This window comes from Eurypyga helias, unplaced genomic scaffold (assembly GCF_000690775.1).
Source record: "Eurypyga helias isolate BGI_N326 unplaced genomic scaffold, ASM69077v1 scaffold13203, whole genome shotgun sequence".
Classification (NCBI taxonomy): domain Eukaryota; kingdom Metazoa; phylum Chordata; class Aves; order Eurypygiformes; family Eurypygidae; genus Eurypyga; species Eurypyga helias.
Window position 1 is genome coordinate 1,837 of NW_010240785.1, and position 27,363 is coordinate 29,199.

Sequence of the window (27,363 nt, forward strand, 5' to 3'; positions counted from 1 at the left end):
TTGCCATGGGCCTTAATAAAAAAAAAGGCAGAACCCTTACCAAATGTCCATTAACATGAACAAGTTACCAGATATTCATCAAAAGACACCAAAAGGGTGAGGAGAAAGCTGTCCTCCTCCTCCTGTACCCTCACACACTGTCATTAACTCCTAGCATTTCAGTATCAAAATTTAAGGCTTGATGACATACTGGATTTTGGCAGCCGGAATTCTTTCACAGACCTCCAAAACCTTCCTAAGAAAACATTTTGATACATACCTGGCTTGAATAAGACATCCCTTCCCAATGACTATTGCCTCTACAGGAAGATCAATCGTGGTGAAAAGGACGTCAGGAACTTTTTGCTTCCTGCAGTTGTAACAGTAAGTGAGGTGAGCAGGGAATGGCATGTTCAATTCATCATATGGTATATGGCAAAACCCACAACCCGGTGGTGAAGCTTCTTCAATCCTAAAAATACATTACGGAGAACATACTTAAAACATCTGCATCTTAACAGTGCTCAATACATGCACACGTCTGTAAGTATTTACACACACCTATGTAAATCATACACTGCAGCTATACTGTGCTCCATTATACCAATGCGACAGGTATTGCATTTTATGAATTCGAAGAATAAAATTGAACTGCACACTACTAGCTAAAGTGTTATAAATAAAACTTGCGTGGAAACTTGAAATGCAGAGATCAATAAAAAGTACACACAACGACCAACAATCATAATATAAACCTAAAACATTACTGAGCTGGATTTAGGCATTATGATTTCTAACCGTAGTCCATGGTACAACAGTTGTACAGAGAATCTGCTGTACCAAATACAATGAAAAGTCTCTTTTACATGGGTTGTGTCCAAAAATCTACACAAACCTAATGAGCAGAACAAACAACAAACCAACCATCCTACTGAGGAGCAGCACAATACATATAAACACTGTAAGAGGAATAACAAGATTATTTCCTAAAATAAGGTATTAGGTAAAGCTTGTTATTCACTTAGAACACTTCTCCCCTGTAAGAAATATCCAGGAATGACCACGACAAGAATATGAACAGGGAAGCATAGACTAACTGCATCACTGCAAATTTGTTCTGTTTCACATAAACAATTCTCCTCAGTGAATACTGAAAAGATGCTTAAGCAAATCTGAGAATTCGTAACATCAGTTATTATCACAGATTTCGGCAAACGGATTTTGTCTCAAACACGGGCTTTGTCCATTTAGCTGTTTTACCTTGCTTTGGCATGTCTAATCTATGCCAAGACTCTTAGAAACACCAAAATACATATTTTGATAAAAATGCAATTTTCTTCCTATTATGAACATGACATTTCTTTCTCTCCATCATACAGTGAATATGGAACCAAGTATTTTTGTTTTGACTACAGTTTTTAAAAGTCTGTCTGCACAGGAAGATAACAGCCTCCTGCTAATAAAGTAAAAGAATAATAAATACTACTATGTTGGCAGAGTTATTATGGAAAAAGTAATGCAAGTGCCAAGATGCAATAAATAGCTTTACTTAAGACTACAATAATCCCTTGAAACATTTGATGACTATCCTGGTGAACACATAATAAATTAGCATTATACATTAATGAATCTAATTCTATTTCAAATAACTCTGTCAATACTCATTCTTCAAATCTTATTTGCAAGAGCAGAAACAAAGGGAAACTTCATGTTTTTCCTTCAGTCACGATTTTGTTCATAAACTTCAACTAAAACATAAATCTTTTGTAAGAACCTGGCACCATCTTTGTTTTACAACTGAGATATTTTATCTCCCATACAGCTCTTGAACATTATATAGAGAGCACATATACACATGATATAGCCATAGCTGTATTTGGCTTATATACTTTTACAGTGTGATATAAAGTGGAAAAAGATACCTGAAGAGCAGCAAAGAAAAAAAACTGAGTTATGATCTGTGGTTAGTAGTCAAATGTGTTACCTTATTCAGACTGTTAGAAATAAAAACAGAATATCTAATTTGGTGCAGAGTTCCATTACTTCTGTTGTTGTTGTTGTTAGTGAAAAGCAGTAAAGTGGTTGGTCCCGCATCCTGCACTGTAACACTGTAACCTACCCTAATAGAGAAGAACTATCTTGGCTCTGAGGAAAAAAATCAACCTCTCCCTTCTCTGACCCTATGGAAAAGAAGCCAGGCTGCCATGACAACCTTTGTTCCAAACAGCCTTCCATGGTGCCATCCTGAAGAAACCTAGGGTTCAGTACAGCTGCTGTGCCAGACGCGGACAAAATACAGACCTCTTCACTATAAGAGAAAAGAATGACAACAAAGTGAATTCCTACTACTTGGTGCTACTTTCACTTAAAACTATTAGATTTAAAGGCTGGTACAAAAGTCTCAGTTCATGCAATAGAGCTACTGATTTTGTGCATTTGTACAATTTCATCCATTAAATCTCACAAACAATCCTATTCTGGTATTTAAACCACTGCGTATGTTAGAGGTGCAGAAGGATTGAAGGGAAAGACTGAAGAGCTGTGCCCTACGTTATAAATAACATGCTGTGACACCCCAAAGGCTAACCAGGTTTAGGCATGCTTTTCAGTACTCTGGTTAATAATGCAAAGAAACCCCTCCAACCAACGAAAGCAAAGAAACATTAAAAACCAAGGTGTAACTCTTTGCCAAAGTAAAATGGAAGCTGAGCGCCCCATCATCTTATAAACATTCGCTCTCAAAATGAAGTTACAACACGGAGAAGGGTGATTCTTGCAGGATAAAATGTAGCAAAACAGTAAAATTTGACTACGAACAGCTACAATGTAAAGTAACTGACCATATTCATGAGTCAGCAGAATTAAAATACTCAGAAGTGCAAACTGTGACCACAGAGCTTTTAATATTCCTGAAATTGTTAAATGAGAAACAAATCTCTAACATTCAGTGCTTGAAATATTGTACTGGAAAAAATACTGAGAAAATTTTTTGCACATTTTCTAGACTGACACATGTGCCTTTTTTATTTGTTGTTTTATTTTCTGGAATAATTTTTCATATACAACATGTCTGGCAGACCAGTACTTACAGACAGAGCTTTGCTCTTTAAGCACGGAATAAAGCTGAACTGGCAAGTAAGCATAGGAACCCTAATAAGTTATTTTATCCATGATCAAATACTACATTAAATCCCTTATGAAAAACAAAAGTGTGAAATAACCCAGTAACTGACTGCCTATCTATACTCTGTACATTCTTTCCCTGTAGTTCAGGTAGAAAAAAACCCACAAAACCACAAATTATTCATGTTTTTTTCAAGGAGACTGTCAGCCAAAGGGAATAAATTTTCCATTCTTAGTAAAAATTCATCCCTCAGCAATGGAAACCTGCATACTGCAATACCGAGGTAAATATGGTCTTTGACAGTCCAAGCAAGACAGGACGTAACCGGACAAGACAGCATAGGGAATACAAGCCATGCCTTGTCTGAAGTAATTTCTCCTTTTTTCCTACTACACTAGCATGAGCACTTGACTTCCAAAAATTGTTTTCAAGATCTGTGAAAGATCAGTTTATTTGGTGTTTTGGTTGGCTGGGTTTTTTTTTACTCGCAGTGAAGCAATAAATGTGAAGGACTAACAGATATGAAGCCATCAGTGCTGTGGCTGTGACTGACCCTTTCCGTCTGTTACCATCTGGTGTGCACTCATGAAAGCACCGTACAACTCTGCATTTCTTTCTTCAACTTATTAACTGCAAAGTAAAATTAAAATTCTTTTTCCAACTTCTCTCTTTAAAAAAGCAAATCCTTAGTGCTTCTCCTTTAAAATATTTAGACAAAAATCAGCTTGACGGAAAATAAATTCAGATGTCCGAGTTTGGTCCAGTTACCCTCCTAAAGCAATTCAAAATGAGTGGGCCAGAGTACTTTTCTGTCTGACACCAGTCAGACACACCTGGCCCCTGGAGAAGCTCTTCAGATATTATTTTCCAGAGTGAGAAAGAGACACAGCCTTTCCTGGGCCAGAGAGAAGGACAAGTCATTAGATGAATCCAAAAATATTTCTCCTAATCTCCCAGCCTCTCAGAAAGTTTCTTATTAAGCCACCAAAATACACAAAACTGGAATTTTCTTAGCCAAAGGGAATACAGCAGGTCACTGGAGTTTTGGTCTGAATAGGATGCAGGGCTGGGGAATTCAGCCTCAGAAAGAACTACTGCGGAGTCACAGTTCAGTAGTACTGAAAGATGAAAATAATGCTTTTTGTTCCAGAAAGCAGTACAGAATATTTACACCTCCAGTATTCTAGATCTGCCAGGCAGCATATTCTCCTTCAACTTACAATTAACACATTCCTAGGAAAGAATCTGTGCCTTAAGTGTGAAGTTTACCATTTAAGTACTGGTCTGCCAGTTGTTACCCAATAATGAAACTGCAATACAGATACTTTTAGGAACAGTCTTAACTTCAGTAAATTCAGTTTAGAAAACTTCATAGATAAATTGTCACTACAAAAGCAAGTATGTAGGTTTGAAAAACTTTTTTTAAATAAAACTTTTAACATTCATTAGGGGAAAAAAAAAACCCACAACCTTACAACCCAACAAAAACCCAAACCAAAACATCTTTTTAAAGAAAAGCAGCACAGTACTGAAGTCTCAGAAAGTTACTTCAACTCTCTGAAGTTACTAAACTCTCCAAAGTTTAGTACTAGACAGCACCAACAACTGTGCTGAAATAGTTCATCATTTTTAATCCACTGAAGAGAAAATAAGTTTTCCGTGGCATTTTGAAAATCAAATTATCATCATGATTTACCAAATGCTAGTTGATTCACTGTAGCCCACTACAGCATGACAACCCAATGCCTTGGCATGGGATTTTATTTCTTGTCTGATTTCTGCCCACCATGCATCTCGTGTCTCTGGTTCATCTGAAAGACAAAGTATAAATCAGTTCACTATTCTGCACTATGTCAACATAAAGCTTCATGCAATTAATCTGACAAGTTGAATTTTTCATATTCAAGTGTTTTGTTGTATCTGGACACTTTTTATTTCCTAGCTATCGCACCTCAAGTGAACACTATCGGGCTTTTTCATTAATTGTCCTTCTTCTCACCCCTGTGAACAGGTTCTGACAGACTACTGCATTCTTGTTGTTGTCCATATGACAGCAAACAACAAAATACATAGATACCGTCCCAATCTCTACCCACTTGAAGATCATACTGTCAGTTTCCAACAACATGAGAGCAGCATGACACTTGCAACAAAGCACCAGACACCCTGTCGTATTGCAAAACTAGTAGTAATGAAACAGTATTTGTAGTAATAAAGCAATATTTTACTTTGGTATGCACTTGACATCTCTGAAATAATCTCAACAGTTTTTCCTGCTGCAAGCAGTTGTCTCCATTAACCAGGTTTTTAAAGTATTTGTTCAAGACTGTAATCAAACACACAGCGCTCTGGTCCCAATCCCAGCCCCTCCAACTTTGAGAAGCTATAGGTATTTGAAACTACTTCTACATTAACATTAGGAATTACAAATGTATGTTGAGTATGCATTTGTCAATGCTTTTTTGCTTTAATATCCTGGCAACACCCCCAACAGATTCTAATTACCTTTACTGTCTTTGAGGTTATATGTTAAAATGTATCCTACCTGCTTTTTCTTGAACGCTACATTAAAAATGCAAAAAAGATGCTACTAGAATAAGTTTATGCAACTCATCTATTTTAACTGTTCAACAATTGGTTCCCAGAACTAAAGCTCGTCTCACAAGCTTTTTATGATGAAGTCAATGAGCATCGTCATTTACAACTAGAGTTTGTCAACTGTTTCTTGTTTCAAAATGGCTTACCTGTACCAATGAACTTAGTAGAAAATTATGTTAATTGTCAGTACATAAAATAAGGGAAAAAAACAGTAACAAACAATAGGCACTCAGATGCTACAGAGGGTTCTTACTTACACAAGTTCCCCAAAATCAACTGAACTTTGCACAGTTACCTAGCCATTGAGACCTCCTTGCTGAATCATAATTTACAACATCAGTGTCAAAACCTGAGGCTCGTTGGGAATCCATTTTGTACTATCAGGAATATTTACAAATACAGTGTATGATAAGCCTCTATCATACACTAGGTTCTCCGACAACATGACAAACAAAAATGAAAGATGCGGATATACACGTATTTTGAAATTTACCGAAACAAAAATATTCTAAGGCGAGATGTATTAATTCATTCATGAATTTGCCTCAACTTCTCACTCAGAACTAGGCTTTCACCTGTCTAAAACCAACTAATGATCATTTTCTAATTAATAACAAAAGAGCACAGAGGTACGTATATTCAACTATCCCTAACTTCAGACGCTAACGCTTGTGTAACTCACAGCACTGTCCTGACTAACAGCAGCCTTGGGTGTCCAGACTGAATTTTAACCAACATTTGGTTTAAGAAATGAACACTGAACAGACAAAAAAACCCTACAGTGATAGTTCTTCAGAAGGTTCTCCAGAATCAAGACAAAAATATACACGTTAAAGACACAATGCAGACTAAGGATTTCCACGCACTGTAGCAATCCAATCACGTTCGATTATATCCAAGTTCACCTTTGGCAGGTTTTGTCACATTACCAGTAGAATCTCCAGGCACTGCACTTTGCTGTCTCTCACTGGGAAAACACTGTTTAAACACTTGTACTGACTGGGAAAATGAAATGCTTGAGATGACACACAATAATCCTGACTGAGGTGGTTGGAGTACCTGCTAGCACAGTCTGACAGTCACTCAGAAATAATCCATCACATCACAGGGCTGGAGTTCTCAAGCTCAGCTAAGGAACCAGCTGTGGTACACATGAAGGAAAGCGGGAGGGGAAACCTCTTTTGCATGTGCATCTCCGTCTGAACAGAGGCTGGGACTGCTGCTGCCAGCTAACGGCAGCCACGGGAGGTGAGCGGAGCAACTTCGGCAACCGTTTTTAAGGCACAGGCTACAACATCTATTTGGGAGATGGAAGACCACAAGCACATCCTTGTAACGTCAGATGTTACCACTAACTCTTCATGGTGGAAGGGACATGGATCGTGGGAGCGACTCCTCCTTTCCCATCCAATCACGGGCAAGAAGACTGCTTATCAATGTGCATTTCTCTAACAGAAAAGGGAAGTAGTAGGAAAAGTGGTTCACTGACTAGGCAGAGCAATTCTTGCTCGATCTGACTTGACCACAGGCAGCTGGCTATAAACACTGACTGAGCAGCCACACTGGTTTTTGAACTTCACAGAAAAACACCTGCAGAGGAGAAGCAATCTTTTTCTAGATGTAAATAAAGACAAAAAAAGCCAATTTTACTAATTTGTCACTTTTCTCTTCACACCTTTACGTACCACTTGGGAAAAACAGCTCCTACTTGTCACCAGTGACCTTTCTCTAAGAAAAAGTGCAAGGAAATGTGAAGTCATGACAGTGGAAGGTGAGCAACAGGTGAAGCAACTGGGGATGAACAGGGAAAGTAGTGTGGAATAAAGAGTAAGATTAAAAACAAGAATATGGCACTGAAAGGGTATGAGGTCACAGTGAAAACCAAGAGAGAATGAAATGCTGAAAAGGAGCAGATATGCTTAAGGGGAACAGAAAAGGCAGAAATAGTGACGGGTCCCAAACTCTATGCAAACACTCAACTTCCCTCCACAAAAACTTAAGAGTTTAAACTCAAGTTTAAGAACAAGTTCCTAAGAGTTAATGCAATTTTCTCACCTACGGTATCTACAAGAAGGTCTTATCATAACGGAAGGCACATATTGCTGTGAGGTTCCTCATGTCTTGCTAAAGCAACATTTAACCCTTTGAGAATCTGTTCAACATTAGAATTAACAAAACTCCTAAGTACAGTAATAATGGATCATTTTCATTCTTAACAGAAATAGGAACAATTTTCCAGACATCGTCTTCAGGGTTAACAGGATCAGGCCCAACATCTTTCAAAAAACTCCAACAAATTCTCATTACAAACGTTAAAAAATTTCTACATGAGTCATGCAAAACCAAGTGTTTGTAGAGAAGACTGGGTCCAAAAATTCCAACAGATTCTTATTGCACACATTAGAAAATTTCTACACGAGTCATGCAAAACAAGTGTTTGTAGAGAAGACTGGGTCCTCTGCTTAAGATAATTAATGGAGTATTTTTTCTTCCAGAAAGAGGCTAAAAATATGAATCAGTATGTTTATACAGACATAGTGTACATTCAGTTTACATGAACTTACCTTTGCATATTAAAACACAAAATGATTGTCTACAATTAAAATCAAACACCATGACATTGCAATAATAGATTGATACAAAACACTGAATGCAGTGCAATGTGTAGCATTCATATTCTTCTGACAAAGATTTTCACAAGCAGCCTTTTTTGACACATGAGCCACACAATTTCACATGGGGATGCCATTGTAGCGTTTACAAGTTTAGTAAAGCTAAGGATTTACAAAAACAATTAGAGGAGTCAGGGAAGCAGGATGGCATGTGTCCAGTACACTCCATCAGAGTGCCTGTTGTTGTTTTTTGCTAAGGCAAAAGCTTAAGAACTAAGGGTTTGCAAAGCAGATTCAGCAGACAGTAGCCAGAAACGGTGGGTATTTTGGCGCATGCTTGGATCAGGTGACAGTACAGACTGAAAACTATGGCAGCTCACTGAAATGGTTACAGAAAGTAATGGCCCTGGATTCTAGGTGGAAGCAAAAAGGCAAGCATACATAGCACTCAGTCACAAGCTTTTCTAGCAAATCTACTGAGTAGTTTATAGCAACGTTTATCTACAACTTTAAGCCAAAAAGTCTGCAAAAATTACACTGCTACTGTGTGCCCTTTATTAAAGGAAACCAAAGGCTGAATGTTAAACCTACTTCTATTACCGTTTCAGAATTGGCATGGTATTTGTAACAGTCAGTTCTCTCCACCACCAACTCACCTATCTCTTTCCTTCAAAACATAAGGTTGACTTCTATGAGGCTGTATGGTCAACAGGACAACACCCTGTCCAAATCTTTCACCTGGAGATAATCCTAGACACCATGAATACTTTCTGATGCATAAGAAGCAACACCTTTCCCAAGTTATTTGCTAGAGGTTCACCTCTGCAGGGCCTTTCAAGGTTTAGCCAGAACCTGCACTATGCTAGGTCCACACAGATTTTCAAACACTGAATTAAAATTATGAATGGTCTAATGATTACACAGATCATACCCAAGACTTGTTTAGTAAATATTTACATTCATAATCTAACGTTCTGAAACGAGAAGGACAATCATACTACAAGAGTCTTCACAACCTACAAAGGACTGATTGTTTTGTTGTCTCAAAAATGGCAACGGAAACACCAATAATCTTCTTTCAAATTCAATCATTGAGTCTCACTAGAGAGACATTATCCACACCTTCCTTACGTCCTTATTATCTCCTTCATTAAAACCTATTAATCAGCTTATAGAGAAAGAAGTGTGGGATTTTTTGTAGGTTTGTTTGGTTTGATTTGGATTCTTGAAGTTTTTCTTTGTTTTTTCTCTTAACAGACACCTTAAGAAGGTGTCTCTAAAATCCCTTCTTCCCCCAGAAGGATTTACAACACCCTTACCTGGACCCTGAAGTTTAATCCTCTCTAGTGATCCCATACATACTGAAATTTCCTACCATCTTTTTAAAACATTTAATAATTAAGTAAGTGTGCCAAAAGCCAAATCCTCCTGTCTGTAAAGTTAAAACAACAAAACCTAGGTAGCAAGAAACTAAACCTACAACAGAGTTACCTAAAACTTTCAAAATATTTTCAAAGACACTCCATTCATTTTTAAAAATTACTCCCTGTATTCATCCTTAAGACTAGAAGATGTGAAAATGAAAATTTTGCTTATGGTAGAGAAACTGAAGGAAGTAGATTATTTGATTTATCAAATGAAAAACTAAGATAGACTGCCCAGAGAAGCTGTGGATGCCCCATCCCTGGAAGTGTTCAAGGCCAGGCTGGATGAGGCTTGGAGCATCCTGGTCTAGTGGAAGGTGTTCCTGCCCATGGCAGGGGGGTTGGAACTGGATGGTCTTTAAGGTCCCTTCCGGCCCAAACCCTTCTGTGATTCTAAACCAGCAGAAAACAGTGCAACCACACCACCATAGAGAAGAGGTACACTCACTCCTAGAAAACTTAAACCAGAGACAAAACATCCAGCTTGGAGAATAGTACTGCCAGAGGAGGTCAGAGAGCACATATAGAATCATAGAATGGTTTGGGTTGGAAGGGACCTTAAAGATCATCTAGTTCCAACCCCCCTGCCATGGGCAGGGACACCTTCCACTAGACCAGGTTGCTCAAAGCCACATCCAGCCTGGCCTTGAAGACAGCCAGGGATGGGGCATCCACAGCTTCTCTGGGCAACCTGTTCCAGTGCCTCATCGTACTTCTCAACCCAAAACTGCTCAATAAGCAAAAAAAAGCAGGTTTAAGTTTGGATTCTGAAGAAACATTTCTCGGAACATGAGGATTAAAACTGCATCCACCTTTCAGGCATTCACAGGATGAGACACTTCAGCTGGCTGGCTGACTGAGCACAAACCCATCCATTTGCGGGGCTAGTTTTCTATGGGGTCAGTCAGGCCAAATCACTCTGTGACCACCAGAAGACTGCAAGAGCACACGGCAGAAATCCCACAGAAAAGCAGCATCATTCCTTTTAGTGGCAGCTCACTAATGAGCAGTGTTAGAGTCGATACCAAGATACACCCCGAGATGAAGAAGCAGCAAAGTGTTCCTCTTAGTACCAGTCCCACCTATAGAAATTCCTGAGTTCTTTTCTTATATTCGGAATTCCATGAAAAACACTCCATCATTGCTAGAAGGCTTGAGAATACTCTGGGTTTTCTTACAAAAAGAGGTAGTTTCTTTCTGTTAATTCTGTTTCATACTTAACTTCCATAGCTTCTGTATCTCTTATATAGGTATTTGTCATTTGACAGAAACATACAGAACATACTTCCATTAAGGAATTTTAAAATGGATCATGAGATGTTGTTGCCCATCCCACCACTAAAAAAATAAAAATCCTGCTTCAATGTTTGGCCTTTGGAATCCTACCTTAACTTCCAATCAGCTAACTCTCTCAGCCATATATTCCTGAACAACACTGCACTCAACTCAACAACCCCAACAGCAAGCCTTGAGATGTATCCCTCCATTTGTTCCTCATCTCAAGTAAATATTCCTTGGAACACTAAAAACACTGAGATACCTAAAGATCAGCATCTTGTAGGCCTTATGACTGACATCACTAAACAGAAGTATTTTATACAGTCCACTGTGACATAACATCTGTGACCTAAATTAATTCAACTTTGTGAATCTAAACAATGTCCCAGATTAAAAAAAAGGGAGTAACTACTTGTTTCTTCACACTGAGAAAAGCAAACCTCCATTGTTCTACCCTTTCTCAGTCACACATTGCAAGTTATATATGTAATTGATCTTAGGAATAAACACGCAAGAATCCCTTGGGCAGACTATAGCATAATTTTTCTAAACAGTAAGGTAATCTGCTGCGAACACCAGCAAGCATTAACCACACAGCCAAAACAGTAAAACATCCCATAACTTTTGCTTTTAATCATACATTAAGGTCTGAGGAACAGCACAAGCTGCAAAAAAGTCTTCTTAAAAATAAAAATAATTATTATCCTGCAGTAATACCAAAACTGCAGTAATAATTTAATTTATAGCCAAAGGAAACTGTGTGATGCAACTTTTAAAACAATTTAAAAAGCTAAAATAAAATCAAAAGATACGGCACTTGAAGACAAAAAAATGTTTATAGCATTTATATATGTACATATTTAAAAAATTAACTTAAAAATAAACTCAATACTTAAAAATAAAGGTTTCAACATCACCATACTTCCTTAGAACTATAAAAGTCCAGAAGTATTGCCCAGACAAAACAAAATGTGAAATACTGGAAGTTAATTTCCCGCTGGAAAATCAGTGTGCCAGGCCTAAATATGGAACTTGGTCACCACAAGTTTTAGTTATTTCAATCACTCATTCAACCTTCAGTGGTGAAAAGAGCTAGGAACCTGTTTTAATTGATCCTATTACAGTAACAAGGGCAAGGTCTGCCACTCTGAAGAGCTGCTAGGTAATAAAGACACTACTTATCCTATCGTGCATCTCTGCTGCTTTGTCATCTTGGCACAACAAATACAACCTATTTTAAAACTTGAGCAATCTTCAAAGGACACCTTCAAAAGACAGCAACAAAGGGGCAATCACCCACGCTGGAGACAATGCTGTAACAAGACAGGATGTGGTTTAAGAAGCCCTATCTACTTCATAACTAGCATCACAAAACAAAGGGGCGATCACCCCACGCTGGAGACACGATGCTGTAACAAGACAGGATGTGGTTTAAGAAGCCCTATCTACTTCATAACTAGCATCACAAAATGATTTAAAGCTTTCAACAGGCCAAACTACCTGGAACCTTAAAGCAAGCAACGATAACATTAATGTATCTACCACAGTCCTTGAATGAAGCACACGGATTTTTAAACACAAAGAAATTAATCTCTCAACAAGCACAGATAGATGTTCACGGGTAAGACTGCCGCTGTCTTGCTGCCTGCCATGCAGACTACCTACCGCACCGCACCACCGCAGAACCGGGATGCTGTTACCTGGCACAAAATGACCCTGCCTCTGTATTCCCTATTCACTTTTTACACTCCTGAGGCTTTTACCTGTTACCTTCACAGAGCCTCTGCGTTCCTTATTTCTACACACTCACAGCTGCTTGTCTTGTTCTAAGACAAACTAGTCAGAGAAGCCTCGCAACCTCCAGATCCAAGAAGCCTTTCCTTCAGCACCTTTCGGAGTGAGGTCAGGACCTCAATGAGACCTCACCAAGAGAGATTAAAACTCAAAACTTAAGAAAACCACTGTGAATATTAGTGCAAAAGGTCAAAGAGAAATTGTACTGCCTAACAGAACCCAAAGTACAAACTGAACCAGGAAAAAACCCCAAACAACTATGGTGTTTCTTTATACGAAACATGGCATATTGAGGAACTTGGGTTTTAGCACTTGGAAGGAAAATCTCGTGTGCCTAATCCTGCTCAGATAATGATCCTACACACTAACATGTAACCGGAGTTATTCCCATAATCCTGCTATGGATCTTGCACTACCTGCCATGCTCCTACCACACTGTCCGCAGACATTTTGCAAGGACGTGTTTCCCTGTAATTAGGTGGTAGCTACAAACGTGTCCTTTCAACCAGAACCATTCCAGTTTTCTTCTACCGGTAATCGATTTTGAGCCGGGTAAAAGATTCTATAGCTGTATTTTTGCAGGCACGGTGACACGAGAAAAGACTCACTGTAATCCATGAAGGAAATTAGATCAAGATGACAGTTTTGGTCAAGCCCCGTATTCTGACATTAGGAAGAGTTACATGCAAGAATAACAATTCTTTGCAAGACCAAGTTTCTCTCTCTTACGTACCATCAACTCAAAACCAAACTGTAGCGGTGCAATAAGCAACAGCTTTACTGGAGCATTTGTGCAGTGAAAAGTCTACGATGGCTTTCACACCATTAGCCAAATTTCAGGGAGACTTTTAAATCAACATGAACAGATTAAATGACATTACTTACAATTGGGCAAAGAATTCTAAACCAAAGATTTTAAATTCCAAAGTTGATGAACGCGTGAATATCAGAACACAGGAATACTACTCTATACTCACTGACAGTGACCACCCTTTGTTCAGCTACATAAATATCTAACTCTTCAAAATAATGCACAGTCCCGAAGAAAATTACTTCATTAATATAAGGGTGAATCTGCTTCAATAAAGAATATTCAAATGCCGTTCACATTAACCATAAAAGCCGTTTAGGAATATTCACTCCTCTGGAAAGGCTGCAGAAGATGTTTCTGAAAAGCATCACACCCCTCAATCTGTCCAGAAAAAGCCCCAGACAACTGCCTTGACCTCCCACTATCATAGCAACACACCCTGACGTACAAGAAGCCAACCCAGAAATTCTCCAAGGCAAGAGGTGAAGCTTAAAATGTTTTTTCTACTAGTTCTGAATGATAGTCACATCAGACACTAACAAAACCATTCTGACATTTCCTGCTGTGTTCCGACAAGTATGCCACAGTCAGACCCCAGCCAGCAGAACGAGACGTACCCTGCACGTTCACTCTTAGGTTTGTGTTTCTGTGAAAGAAAAGCATTCACTTACAGAACCAAAACACACTCAAGCTTTCCTCTTGCCTTTCCTCATATACAAAATTAGAGTCCTGCAGAGTTTCACACTCCAACAGTAAGGCTGGATATCACACAAGGAGCTCAGGAGATCCTTAAGGATTTTATTAACAAGCTTTTCTCCTTCCACGTTTCTGAGTACTGGAGCTAAAGAATCACTGCTGAATGAATAAGCCCCCTGAATGAGGAGTTTAGAAATGTGATTCCATGAGAACCCCTGTTTAGTGCTACGACACAGCTGTGTGCAAAAGCAGTCCCTACTCAACAAGTTCCTTGCGCTCCCTTCTCTGTATTCAACCTCAGGGAGAAACTTGAACAAAGGTCAGTCTTCTGGACCCAGGATCCCTTTGATGGTTTTATATTTATAACACAGCTTTAACATCCTTCAGAGACAGCACCCGAGTATTTCTTCCACTGCATTATGTGCCCTATTTCCTATGAACTTTGTGCTCGTCCCTACTTTTATTTTGCAGATTCATCTTGATCACCACCTTTTTGTAATTTTACAAACATTTAAACCATTTTGTCATCGAACTAGATACAATTCCCAGATGTTTAAGCAGCTTCTTTTCCATTCAATGCCAGTCTTTACTTCCACATTTGGTTTTTCAAGCATCTTCAAGTCTGTGACTTTTCACCACCGTCACACACTTAATTAACAAGCCTCCCTGCAAAAAAAATAAAAGCCAAACCCCACCCTTCTATGCTACACAGGTCACTAGAAAGCTTCAATGAAGCCTGAACGTTTTCAAAAAGGAAAATAATTTTAGCCTACTTATGGCTGTGATGACATTCTTGCTAATGTGAATATGATGTAAAGATGGAAGATTGTTTTCCCCAAGTTGTATAAATCCCTGTTCTCCTTCAGGCCAAGCAGTCAGCCATGGCAGAGCTGGCAACCAAGCTCTAGAAGAGGGAAATGAACAGAGTTCTCCTTTGGTTTCTCAGTAGTAACAGAGCTGCACAGCACAGTCGTTACTCCAGCCTAAGACAGTTAACTTGTATGTTATCTGCAACTCCACTACCCATCCATCACACATCACATGTACTGGCTGATCCACTCTCTTCCTCCTTTCTTCTTTGTTCAGCAGCTCACCCAGCACTCCAAAAGAAACGTTCTTCTAGGAATGTGAGCACAACCTGCTCAATCCCTAACCAGTAGGATTAATCAGGACTGTTACTATAGAGCTGCTGACACAGATCAAGGCAACAGAAACACAGTTCTCGGTGAGGTATTAACTCTAAAATCACTGCTTGGTTTACACCTCTTTAAAATTTTCAGCTAACCACCACCTCTGGGCATAAAATGCATATATATAAATATATGTCTTCTTTTTCTTGTTACCTCTAAAAAATCTAGTTCCTCTTCTGGATATTTTGTAGAGAAATTAATTCATGACTTCCCCTTAGCCTCCCAGGGCTTACATTTCTGGCTATCTTCCTAGCCTAGCTCGATGTATGGTTAGCGTCTGTATGTAATTCATTTACTCCATTATTCTAACAGAATTCTTACATGGTAACATCCTACTGACACAAAGCAACAATTATTTCAAACTTTTCAAGGCAGCACACAAGATGAAAAATTTCAATGCATTTTTAACACCTTGGATCACCCTATGCTATACCAGCAACAGACCGGAGAATGTCATTGTGTTATTTTCAAATGGAAAGTACAATTAAAATATTATCACTTTAGTACAAGTAAATGAGACCAACAAAACTAGAAAACCTCATTATTACAGGACAGTTACTGCAGCAAGGAACAAGGACATGAAAATGAGCCAACAGTTTTAGGGACTAGCTATTATTGAACTATTTGTAAAATGAAAAATGTATATAGATAATTTAAACTGAAACTTAAGAGCATGACACAGAGCTGCACTGCAACTTTGAGGTACGCAGAAAGAAAGTCTGTTTCCGGGGGAAACAAACCCCCAGAGGTCAGCTTTATAACTTTTTACTGGGATAGCTTTAAAAACATCGAAGTCTGGCAAGGTCTGCTGGCTTGGCTATTACATGCAAAGAAGTTATGCCTGTCTTTCTTCCAAAGCATGCTATTTCTCCCCTTAACAGGCCAGCACTCCATGTAGCTTTTATGTAGACTGCATCATCAACTCGTATATTCTCTCTGCAGCTTTATAAAGAAGTCACACACTTTGATCCCTAACACTCTTGAACCCTAAAACTGCATAAAAGTTAGAATATTTGGACTTTTATCAAGTTAGGTGATAAAGTGATTTAAAAGTTCAACGAATTATGCTCTAAGTCCTGCAAGCTGATTGCACTTTACAAGTTTTATGAGCCAACAAATCCTGGACTACATACTACCCTCCTCTTTAAACAGATAGTCCTATTCAGATGTTTTCTATTCTCTCGGCCAATTTTTCTGTCTATTATGTAGAACAAACACATCCATCAATTTCCTGAAATAAGCAGAAGTACAGCCACCATTGAAGAAAAGTGCAAGCTCATGCAAAACGAAACTAACCAACACGCCCCCACCCCCAAACCAACCAAAAAATTAAAGGGAAAAATAAATAAGAACTCACACCTGACACGATCTCAGCTGTATAAATAGGAATTCATTCTCTCTCCCTAAATTACTCGCTTCACGGACACTGAGCTGAAAACTGCTACAAAAAATAATCATCTGAACATTCAGCTCTCCAGATTGATATTATTCTTAGCAATACTATTTTATAGTAAAACAATGTTTTGCAATTTTAAGGAAAGTCTTTAACAACATTAAAACAAGACATTTAGGCATTTGATGATTAAAGAGATTTAAATTTGAAGCATTAACCTACATGTCCTACAGCATTTCTAAGAACTTCACTGAGCTGCCATAATTTCTGTCAGCATATGTAGTACTGAATGACTAGTAAAATACCTGAATTGAAACTATTCCAGTCTAGCAGTTTGTATGATCTTGTGTTACCCATAATTCCGACAAAGGCTGAGTTCAAAACAGCAAATTAGTAGATCAGTTATAGGAGCAGAGTAGTGAAAAATAAACTACCAACAAGAACACAATTGACAACACCACTCCACAGGAACTGGAAAGACACAGACAGCAGAGTTAATAAGAGGCTGAAATAGAAAGGGAAAAAAAGGAGCATGCTATAGCAATCTAGCACTGGGCGTGATCAGTGTACAGTACATAGCAATTATTGTCAGATCGGTAAGCTCTCCATCCACCTTCAAATGTTCTTTCCTCTTCATTTATTTGCCAGTTTGTTTCCTTTAATATCTTACAGATTTACTTCACTCAAATGCTTAGTATGATTGTCTCTATATCAGCATCTTTCTTCCTACCTCCTCACCTTCCCTCCCATGGGCCTTCACTGCCCCGTTTGTGTTCACTGTCTTGCAATATGCTGAGTTCAAGGTATCATGCAGCTCACATCCACTTGTCAGGAGCAATCTGCAAGTCCCACAAAAACACTGCAAAGAGCCACTTACTTGTGCAAATATGCACCTCTGCCTTCTCTTATTTTTTACCCTGCTTTCAGCCAGTTGGAAAAAATGAAGGAGTGCATAGTGCAAGACTTTAAAATTCTGAGCAAAACTGTTGGGGTTTGGTTTTTGGTTGTGGGTTTGTTTGTTTTGGGTGGAGGTTTTTGTCTGGGTTTTTTTTGTGGGTGGTTTTTTTTTTTCTTCAGTAAATTTATCACACAGTACATTTTGCACATAACTGACCTGTATCAGGAGTCTGTTGAAAATACAAAAGCCTAAGGCAAGTCTGTGGCAAAGAAAGGGAGGACTTACATATAAACTATACTTTGACATTTCTCTTAATCTTCTACTGTGTAAATACATGGTAAAAATAGGAAAAAAGAACAATATTGTGTACTCATATGCTTTAAAAAAAAAATCCCTTAGGGCCTTTTTAATTCAAATTAGAGTCTCAGATTTTATTTCATGTTGTCAGTTTACTGAATCTTCAGATCAGCAACAATCTACCTGCTTGCAGAATTACTTGCCTTCAGCCACCAGAAGAAGAAAGAACAAGAAAGAAACATTTAATTTTTTTTTAACATTGCTTTTAAAAGATACACTTGCACAAATTTTGTTTTATTACTCCTGACTAGTGCATGCAAAATCACTACAGGTGCTATTCTTTGCTCTCCTCTGTCTGCATTTTTAGGCACACTGTGAACTCCAACTTTTTCCACAGCATTCCTTGGCTTGTCTTAGTGAATATAACAACACCTGAGTCAAAAGTCACTTAATTCTGATGTCAGAACTAAGACATGCAAAATACACATCTTCCAGTAGCACTGGGCTTCCCAGGTAAATATGAAAAATCTTAAAAGTTCTGTTTAGTGCATGCTTTTAAGAACAGAAACAAAGATGGAAAGGGTTTATCAAAAGAGGTTAAAAGATGCATTGAGCTAAATTGTAGTCATTAGTCCTTAAGGATTTCAAGAAGCTGAAAATTAGAAAACATTCATAGTTAGGATCAAGTATTTCATCTTATTTTTGTTTGAATGGAAAACTTGCATCAAGTTTTACTATTATAAAGTGGTTAAAAAATGCTTAAGCCCTCAGTAATTCAAAGACAGTTTTTAGTGCAAAGTTACTGGATTCAAAGTACTTTATTATTTCATTAACTTGCTGAAAGGTTTCTCAGTAAAAACATACTCTGAATAACTATTTTTCAAGCTTAAATGACTGCCTAAAAAACACTGCTTTTAATAGACATTGTTAGAAGAGATTCGTATCTATTCAAATAATGACACGTTGTAAAGCTCTAAAGATGAGGAGTATGTGATCATTACGACCGGACTCGGGCAAGGCAATTGTTCTTGTGTTAACATACCGGGATTGTGAATGCGATCCAGGAGCTTCACGGAGCGTGCGCTGACAACACCACCAACATGGACAAGAAAGCCTGGTGGAAAGGTCGTCAAGGTAAAAAATGGAAATTCCTGTCACGATTAAAAACAAACATCAAATGACTGCTTACCGACCACTGCTGATTGCCAATACACATGCAGGGAATTGATATATTTCCCTGAAACACAAGCAAAGCAGCTACATTAGGCCAAACATGTCCTTCAGGCTTACTAAGCACTACGTAACCATACGTCTTCATATATCCGTAGTATAATAAAAGCAGAGGTACCAGACAATGTAAGGATACTTTTCCCCCATAGAGCTGTATCTCAGCACAACATTAATAACCAGAACTAAACACATTTGTGTTAATAAAGCCTCTGTTGGTCCACTTTTAGTATGGCAGCTAAACAACGTAATTCTACTTTCATCAGCCGATTCAAAATAAAGGAACATTTTTCTTCATTTTTTAGGTATTCTTGTTACAATTGACCGCAGTTTGATCCCAAAGCACAGGGTAAACCAAACTGTAGTCTTGCAGAAATGATGAAATGTCTTATTACAGAAAAGTATACCTAAAAAGTAACAACGGACTGCTCTGCTAGTGTCATAAGCTCTCAATGTAACAAGTAAATATCCATTTGCTAGAATAAAGCATCTTTGAAATACAACTGTAAGTCCTTAAACTAAGGAAATTCACTTCCAATACATGGGCATAAATTAGTTTTTACCAATTCATAATTAAAATGAAGAATTAAGTTTCAGGAACTACTCAAAGATGTAGTTCATACAAGAGGCCAAGTTGAGTCGTAACAGTGATTTTTCATGACACACACGATGAAATAAAAATTGTATTCAAAGGAGGTGAGCCCAAAACTGGAGGATTTGATTTTCTACAAAGACATTCTATGGAATGTCTAATATACAATTGATTGCACACTTATGGGGGAAAGGCAATAGATTGATGTTCAGCAATTCTAAATGCATCGAGGCAAAAAAGAAAACTAAAAGAAAAATCATGCAGTCATGGTTTGTATAGTCATGACGATTGGTTAAATGGAAAATCAACACCATAGTTTCATATGAGAGAAAGTATAGTATAGATTCCTTTCTCACATACTTGAAGCACTTGCAACAGTACGGTTCAACAGAGCTTCTACCTAAACAGTGTACATGCTGCAGATTAAATGAGGATCACGGTTCTTCAGCAATACATGGCATGAAAAGCCCTCTTAAACTAAAGCCAAATGGAGATTTAAAATTAACACTTCAGAAGTCTTACCACCCTTGTTATTAGAACTCTTACAGCTTTTAAAAGGTCCAACAAACTTCAAGTTTCCTGGATTTTATTTGGGTTAGACTTTCAAAATTAAGAGGCAAACTTCAAAATCAGCAACCATAGTATCAACAACCAGAAGAAAAAAAAATTATCAAAAAAACCCCAAACCACACAATACACCGAAACCTTCAGTTGTGCCTTATGATGAAATTAAACAGCCGGAAGATTTGACCACAGGACCCTGCAAACCTGCTTCACTAATTTGTCTTCAGGAGCACTGATGGATCTCTACAAAGGGATAGAGAAAAGCTTCCGCCGAAGGTTCTAACAGATCAAAGTGCTTTGCGGGTTATCAGAATAGTCAGAAAGCCCTGCCTACACCACAGTCTGAACCCCTTTTCATGACAAAAAACGGAAAAACTGCAGTACAGCGACAGGGTTAGAACCCTCTTTCACTGTGGCTCTGTAATACCAACTGTTCAGTGGTTTGCAAGTATACTGATAATACTTGTCCCTGTACAACTCCATGACACTCACTCTGCGCCACTTACATTTAAATATGCAACATACACGTTTGCTCTGTCCCTTGAATATAGTTATCCCACATTAATGACATTAAAAATATTTGCCCAGAACCTTAGAAATCCATAAAAAGTCTACTGCATATGCCTCTTACACGTGAAATTCCATTAAGCCTACAGTACATTTACATCTTATACGTACATGTACTCTCACTTCCGCTGCACTAAAGCAGTCTGTCGCGACCAAAGTGAACGATACTCCATGCTCTAAAGCATAAGCGAATCTGATGTTTTTTAATCCATGTGGGGATTCACAAACAATTCTTCACTGATTTTCAGAAGGCTGCGTATTTACAAGTAGTTTTTACACGTTCAGACTTCCAGTTTGCCTGACTCCCTACGCTACAAAACAGGAATAAAACTTAAAAGTAATAGCATGTTTTACCTTACTATATTGACACTTGCAAGTCTGTATTACGATACATGTGAAAGTGAGACTTATGTCCAATCAGTTAATTTCAGCCACAGACAAATGTGGGTAACTGACTCACTGAGCCGTTCTGACCTCACACTATTAACAAGGCCTCATTCGTTCTGACACAGATGGAATTCTGGCACTTCATATGATGGCTTTCGCGTTTTTTTACTGGTTTTAAGCTCATTTAGAGGTTTTGGGCTTTTTATCATTCTATTACTCAAATACAAGTTCCAGCCTCAATCACGTGTGGTAATCTGTAATACCTCAAAGTTGTAAAGCTACGCCTGTAGCACAGAAAACAGATTCCCGAAGAGCCAGATGCTGCTCTGTCTTTACATAATGCAAGCAGAGAGTATTCCTCTGCTTGAGAAGACACGATGATCTTGAATTTCCAAGCTAAATCTGAGGATGGTCAACCATTGTACCAATACCAATTCACTCTGACACTTCAGAACCGTTGACTGCACAGACCCTGAAAGAACCGCCACCGGTTTAACCCTTGCAACTACACAGGGATTTTATAGTTGGCCTTTGGGGAAGTTGGATAAGGTTACAATAAAATCCTCATAAATATTTGTTTAATACAGTGTTTAAAAATGTTTGTGCGTACGCATACATGTATTGCCAGTGTTCCTTTTTAACTACATTCGATACAGACACACAGAATAATGAGAAAGCACATGGAACAAGGCTACACACACATATCATTCGGAGTTAGTGCCAGCTGAAGCAGTACTCATCCCCTTCCAGCCATTCACTCATTCCTATCGCTGTACCACTCCCTCAGATAATAGAGCTTTTGGGGCTGAACCAGTAGGGAACTGGTCCACATTAAAATACTGTTCATTTCCTGGCTGAATTATTTTTATTCTAAGCACATTTCTGTGCCATCTCACAAGGTGGTCACACAACCTCGCAATTTTTCTTCAGCGGAACTGAGGGGATGGCCTGGATAGTAACAAGAAGTCACTGGAAAGAAACGTTGCTTAAGTCCGCATTTCAGCCAAAAGAATCACCCAGAGAAGTGCACTCTAACACAACAGTTATCTAGCAGCGCCCTTCAGAGATGAAGATCAACAGATCTCCATTTTGAGAAGGCAGCAGTAAAGATCTCTCAAGCACTTGCAGAAGGCAAACGTGGAGGAATAAAACAGCATTTGTCCGAGTCGAGGTCAGAGAGATACAAAATACCATCAAGAGCAGCATTTGGACATTTCTACAAAAACACAGGCTCATTTTTTATGAGTAAAGTAAGTTCACGTTTTCTCACTGATGCAAAAACAGCATATACATTTACAGACAAAAATACACACGGAGAGCTGCGGTAGAGTTACACTGGCTATCAACAGGCATCCTGTGAATTGCTAAAAATATATTCATGTACAATGTACAGGTATGTGAGTTTTCCACAGCTGGAGTACTTTCCCAGAAGAAATCGAGTAATATTACTCTACCAACAAAATCTGTTCTGGTTTGCAATTTGGGTTATTTAAGTAACACCTTAAACCCACATTTGATTAAGGAAAGCGGTGGAGACACCCAGTTAAATGAACTGGGCTTAATACACCTTAGCATTACTGTATACCCAAATCAACTGAACTCAAAAGAATTTACTGTATCTCTAATGTGGAAATGTATTCCATGCATTGACTGTACTCTTTGGTTTCCCAAAGAAGTGCAACCCTAACTGATCCAGACAAACAACTAGAGCGTACGAAGTATGTGTGCAATAGTAAACCAGAAAAAATAACTTATATATTAGTGTTACAGATTCTAGTTAAGTAGCTCCACCTTAAGGTAACTGTAAGAGGTAACCATAGTAAAAACACATCCAATATTAAGTTTTCAGAAAGACAGTATGAACATCTTTTAACAATTAACAGTTCACATGCTTTGCCACATCAATTACAGACTGAATGTCTTTCCATCCCATTTTACAGTATTTTTTTCCACTAGACAATATGCATCCTTATCAAAAGAATTTGCAATTAATTCAAGCTCTAAAAATATGTTCATTTACATGTGTAATTTTTTTTAAAAGCTTCCTGAGGAAATAACAGATCAGCCATGAAATGTCTGAAATGCTAGCAAAAACAAAAGGTAAACAGAGAAAAGGCTCTTTTTAAAGCATTTTTTTTTTCAAAACTAAAACATGAAAAGCAAAAAGCCATGGATTTGTAAACAGAAATTGAAATTTTAACTGAAATGTATCAGCATGCAAAATACTAAGCAAAAATATGCCAATCTGATAAATGCTCTTAAAAATAACAACAAATATTTTTAAAAAAAATCCTGCTTAAACAGGATTACAAAGAAATCTGCAAAACCTCACAAAAAGAAAATTAAAATACGTCAGTAATGATTTAGAAATCCTCAATACAAGAAGAAAAGGGCTACTAAGAGAGTCACACAATGTTTTGGAACATACCCGCCTTCTACAGAACCTATGAGGCGATCCTCCCTTAGCAACGGATAACACAAAAAATGAGAAGAGAATCATCCACTTACTCAAAATAGTAGCTATGCACTTAGATTTCGCAGATTTTGTTTTCAACATGCGTGTACGGTTCTACGTAACAGTTCAGGTAGGCAAAAATTGTAATTAAACTAGAATTTATTTCTGAATAGGAAAACATTCGCATTTCTTCCTTCACGACAGCTCACAAATAACACTTTGACAAAAGCAATATATAATCTATTAAAAAAAAACTTGCAAGGACTCATTCTAAAATTTAAACGAAGAATTAAACCCACTCTTCTTACACAGACTATTCAGATGGCATTTTCACTCCTACAGAGGTTCGTCAGAAAACTGTAAACATATCAAGCCCGTCTATTGCTTGGGAAGTGGTTTAGGTTTAAGGTACCACTTCCAACGGCTACATGCACACCACTTCCTGTAGTAGAAGGAAGGCTAAATTATGCACCAACTCTGTTTTTCAATACTGAAAGTTTTTGCAACTCTAAAAGGGATTTTCACCTTACTTAAACCTCTTCCAATGTTCCTGAATTTGGCTTCTGTGAAAACTTACCTACATGCATGATGGCAAAGTATTCAACTTACCCATGCATCAGCACCTTACAGAGACTAAGCAGCAGTAAGTTTTGCTGTAACTGTTTCTTATAACACCAACTGTAACCACTTGAGTGCTGTGCACAACAGTTATTTGCTCTGCTTTTCTTAATGTTTTAATTATATATTAACATTTAAATAACTTGTGCATAAAAGGGCTATTAAACAGTCAACATTTGCAGTAAATTTTCAGACCTAAAAATTACACATCTTTTTAAACAGAAAGTTATAGGAAACATTTAACTTGCTACAAGCTAAATTTTCACTTTAGCAGATCAGAAACGTAAGTATAAAATGCCTTACCCTTTGTTCCAGAGCTGACTGAGTCTGTTGTCTTAAAAGAGTTTTAAAAGGCCCCCCTTCTTTTCCAGCACTCCCACTGCCCATTCCTGAAGAGCATCAGTACAAATGACATTCAAAGAAATACATATTAACATTTGTAATCAAGCTTTTAAAAATATATAAAATAGTCATTGAAAACAATCATATTATCCCCATAATTTTAATTTTCAGGAAAAAAAATACTGAGCATCACATTTGGGGGTGAGGGGAGGGCATGTTCTGAAGTTTGGCTTTCACAGGACTAGCAGGGGGTTTTTAGCATCCAGGCAAACCCTCCCTGAGTTAAGATCTTTTTCTGCTGCCAACATCAATTAAAAGAAAAATTTCCAAATACAAAGACTTAAAGATCTGAGCTTGCAATTCTTTCCTATGACATATCATCTTTTTTTTTTTTTTTCTTGTTACTATTGGGAGCTTTGCCTGATTTCAACCTAGATTTCCCATCTCTGCTTTTCACAGAAAATTTCTACATTATCAGATCTTCAGTCCTTACCAAAAAGGGACACAAAGTTGCCATTAATTCCACACTGTTGAACGATGCCTCTCTGACAGATTACTCTAGTCAAGGATCTCTACTGTCATTATCAGTTTAAAAAAAAAAAAAAAAGTAATAGAAATCTGTTCCTGAAAGCTATAGACTAACTAAATCACCTTTCCTAAGCACTGGGAGTAAGCTGCACCCATAATTTCAGCAGTAGCTATACAAGGCATGATTGGGACCAAAAAGAAAATTGCAAAGACTGCACATTCTTTGATTGGAAATATGAAGTCTGCAAAAATTACCAATTATTTGTATTTTCTTTAAGATTTGTGCAATGAAATATTCACTCATTTTCATTCAAATAAGCTAAGGACTACTGCTCAGCATTTAAAACTGCCACACTTGGTGACTATATTTGCACACACATAACCTACAGACTGTCTATAAAATACAAAATAAACTCCAATTGTGGTTTCCTTCTTTCACATAATTTATTCCTCTCCTTAGCCCCCAACCCAGGTGGTTTTCTGAAGAGATGGAAAGTTTATCAGATACACAACTATCTTTGCTATTGATTTATCTGTTCCCAAGGAACTGTACTCTTAACTGGGTGTGTCGAGACCCAGGTTATGTGTATGACAGTAAGTTACTTGCTTTGTGGTTAGAAATCACAAAAGTAAAAAATAAACACATACCAAGATTGTGTTTTTCCTAAAGTAAACACAATGCTGGTGAACCAGATTTCCTTGGTAATATTTCATGCCTAAAAACATGCTATCACTGGTACTTCTTCTATCTAAAACCATCAGCGCTAACTTGACAAATTAAAAAATAAAACACCTAAGTTGTATAGGAAAGCACAGGATAAAGAACAAAAAGAAGTGTCAGGAGCAGGATGAAATACAAACACCACAGTGCAAACAGTTACGAATGAAGCCCAGATTTTCTTTTACAGCATTTATAACTAACAACTCCAGGCTAGTTTTCTTTCTCTTCTGATCAAGCATCTAATAAACACCAATGAGATTGTACATATACATCAAAATGCAGTTATTTGTTTTAACCAAAGGCTGGGAAATCTGGAAATTATTCAAACTTAATGTACGTTAAACATTCCTACCATTTTCAAATATTACTAGGCTATCATTACCATATAATTCTATATAAAAATACTGTAATTTTCAAGAAATATTTTTAGCTGTTCTTGGATAAGGAAACAAAAATATTAGTATCTGTATAGTCCCATTAAACAAGATTAAATTGCTTTTACTATTTGGCATTGAATCTAAACATCATTGTCAGGGACTATACAACATTAAATACAGACAAACAGAGCATAAATACTGGACATGAAACAAGCTCAAAAAAAAATACAAACTAACCAAAATATTTTCTACAGAAAAAAGCAGCAGTATCAAATATTTAATTGAAATCTATGAAGATGATGCATGTCAGTGAAATGGAAAAGGAGGCAGTACAAATAAAAAGTTTGTATGGGCTTGGTTTAAAAGATTAAATTAAAGAGCAGAGTTGCAAGCCATCTGACAGCCATTATTTCAATAAATTATGAATGAATTAATGAGCAATTGCTTGTTCCATGCAAAATATAGGAACAACAGATTAGAGGGAATGAAAGAGATTTAAAAAAAAAAATAAAGTAAATTATTTTAGGCCAATTACCAAAGGAAATTTTGCAAGGGAAAAGGAGAAAGTTCTGCAGCATAAAGTATGTAGGCTTCAAATCCTCTAAGTTCTGAAGCTGTTTCAAGCTTCTGGGGCAGAGGTGAGCAATGGTATGAATAGTCATGTAGCCAGCAGTTTTCAGAGGGTAACTGAACAAAAACATAGGGTTATAGAAGGCTGTGTGTTAAATGCCCCCGTGTCCAGTAACAACAACATTTTCTTAAAAGGTTTGTTTAAAAGGCCATAATAGATTGATCCTACCAGAAGCAGCCAGAAGCAGCTCTTCAGTGAAAGAAACACTTTTCCTCAGAACAACTGGGCTGACATGGCTAGAGTGTAGAGGGTTAAGGCTA

The 27,363-nt window shown here is 37.7% G+C and overlaps 1 protein-coding gene across 1 annotated transcript in view; it reads right to left on the reverse strand.

The window, feature by feature from the left end:
• Window positions 1-259: 259 nt before the first annotated feature.
• Window positions 260-27,363, reverse strand: part of C2CD5 (C2 calcium-dependent domain containing 5) — a gene marked incomplete at both ends in the record, with an annotated part of 38,493 nt that continues 11,389 nt past the window's right edge. The window contains 6 exons of the mRNA XM_010148565.1: window positions 260-451; window positions 2,192-2,287; window positions 4,800-4,914; window positions 19,137-19,245; window positions 23,860-23,892; window positions 24,808-24,893. Coding sequence (XP_010146867.1) covers window positions 260-451; window positions 2,192-2,287; window positions 4,800-4,914; window positions 19,137-19,245; window positions 23,860-23,892; window positions 24,808-24,893 — 631 coding nt within the window. The remainder of the gene's footprint in view (window positions 452-2,191; window positions 2,288-4,799; window positions 4,915-19,136; window positions 19,246-23,859; window positions 23,893-24,807; window positions 24,894-27,363) is intronic.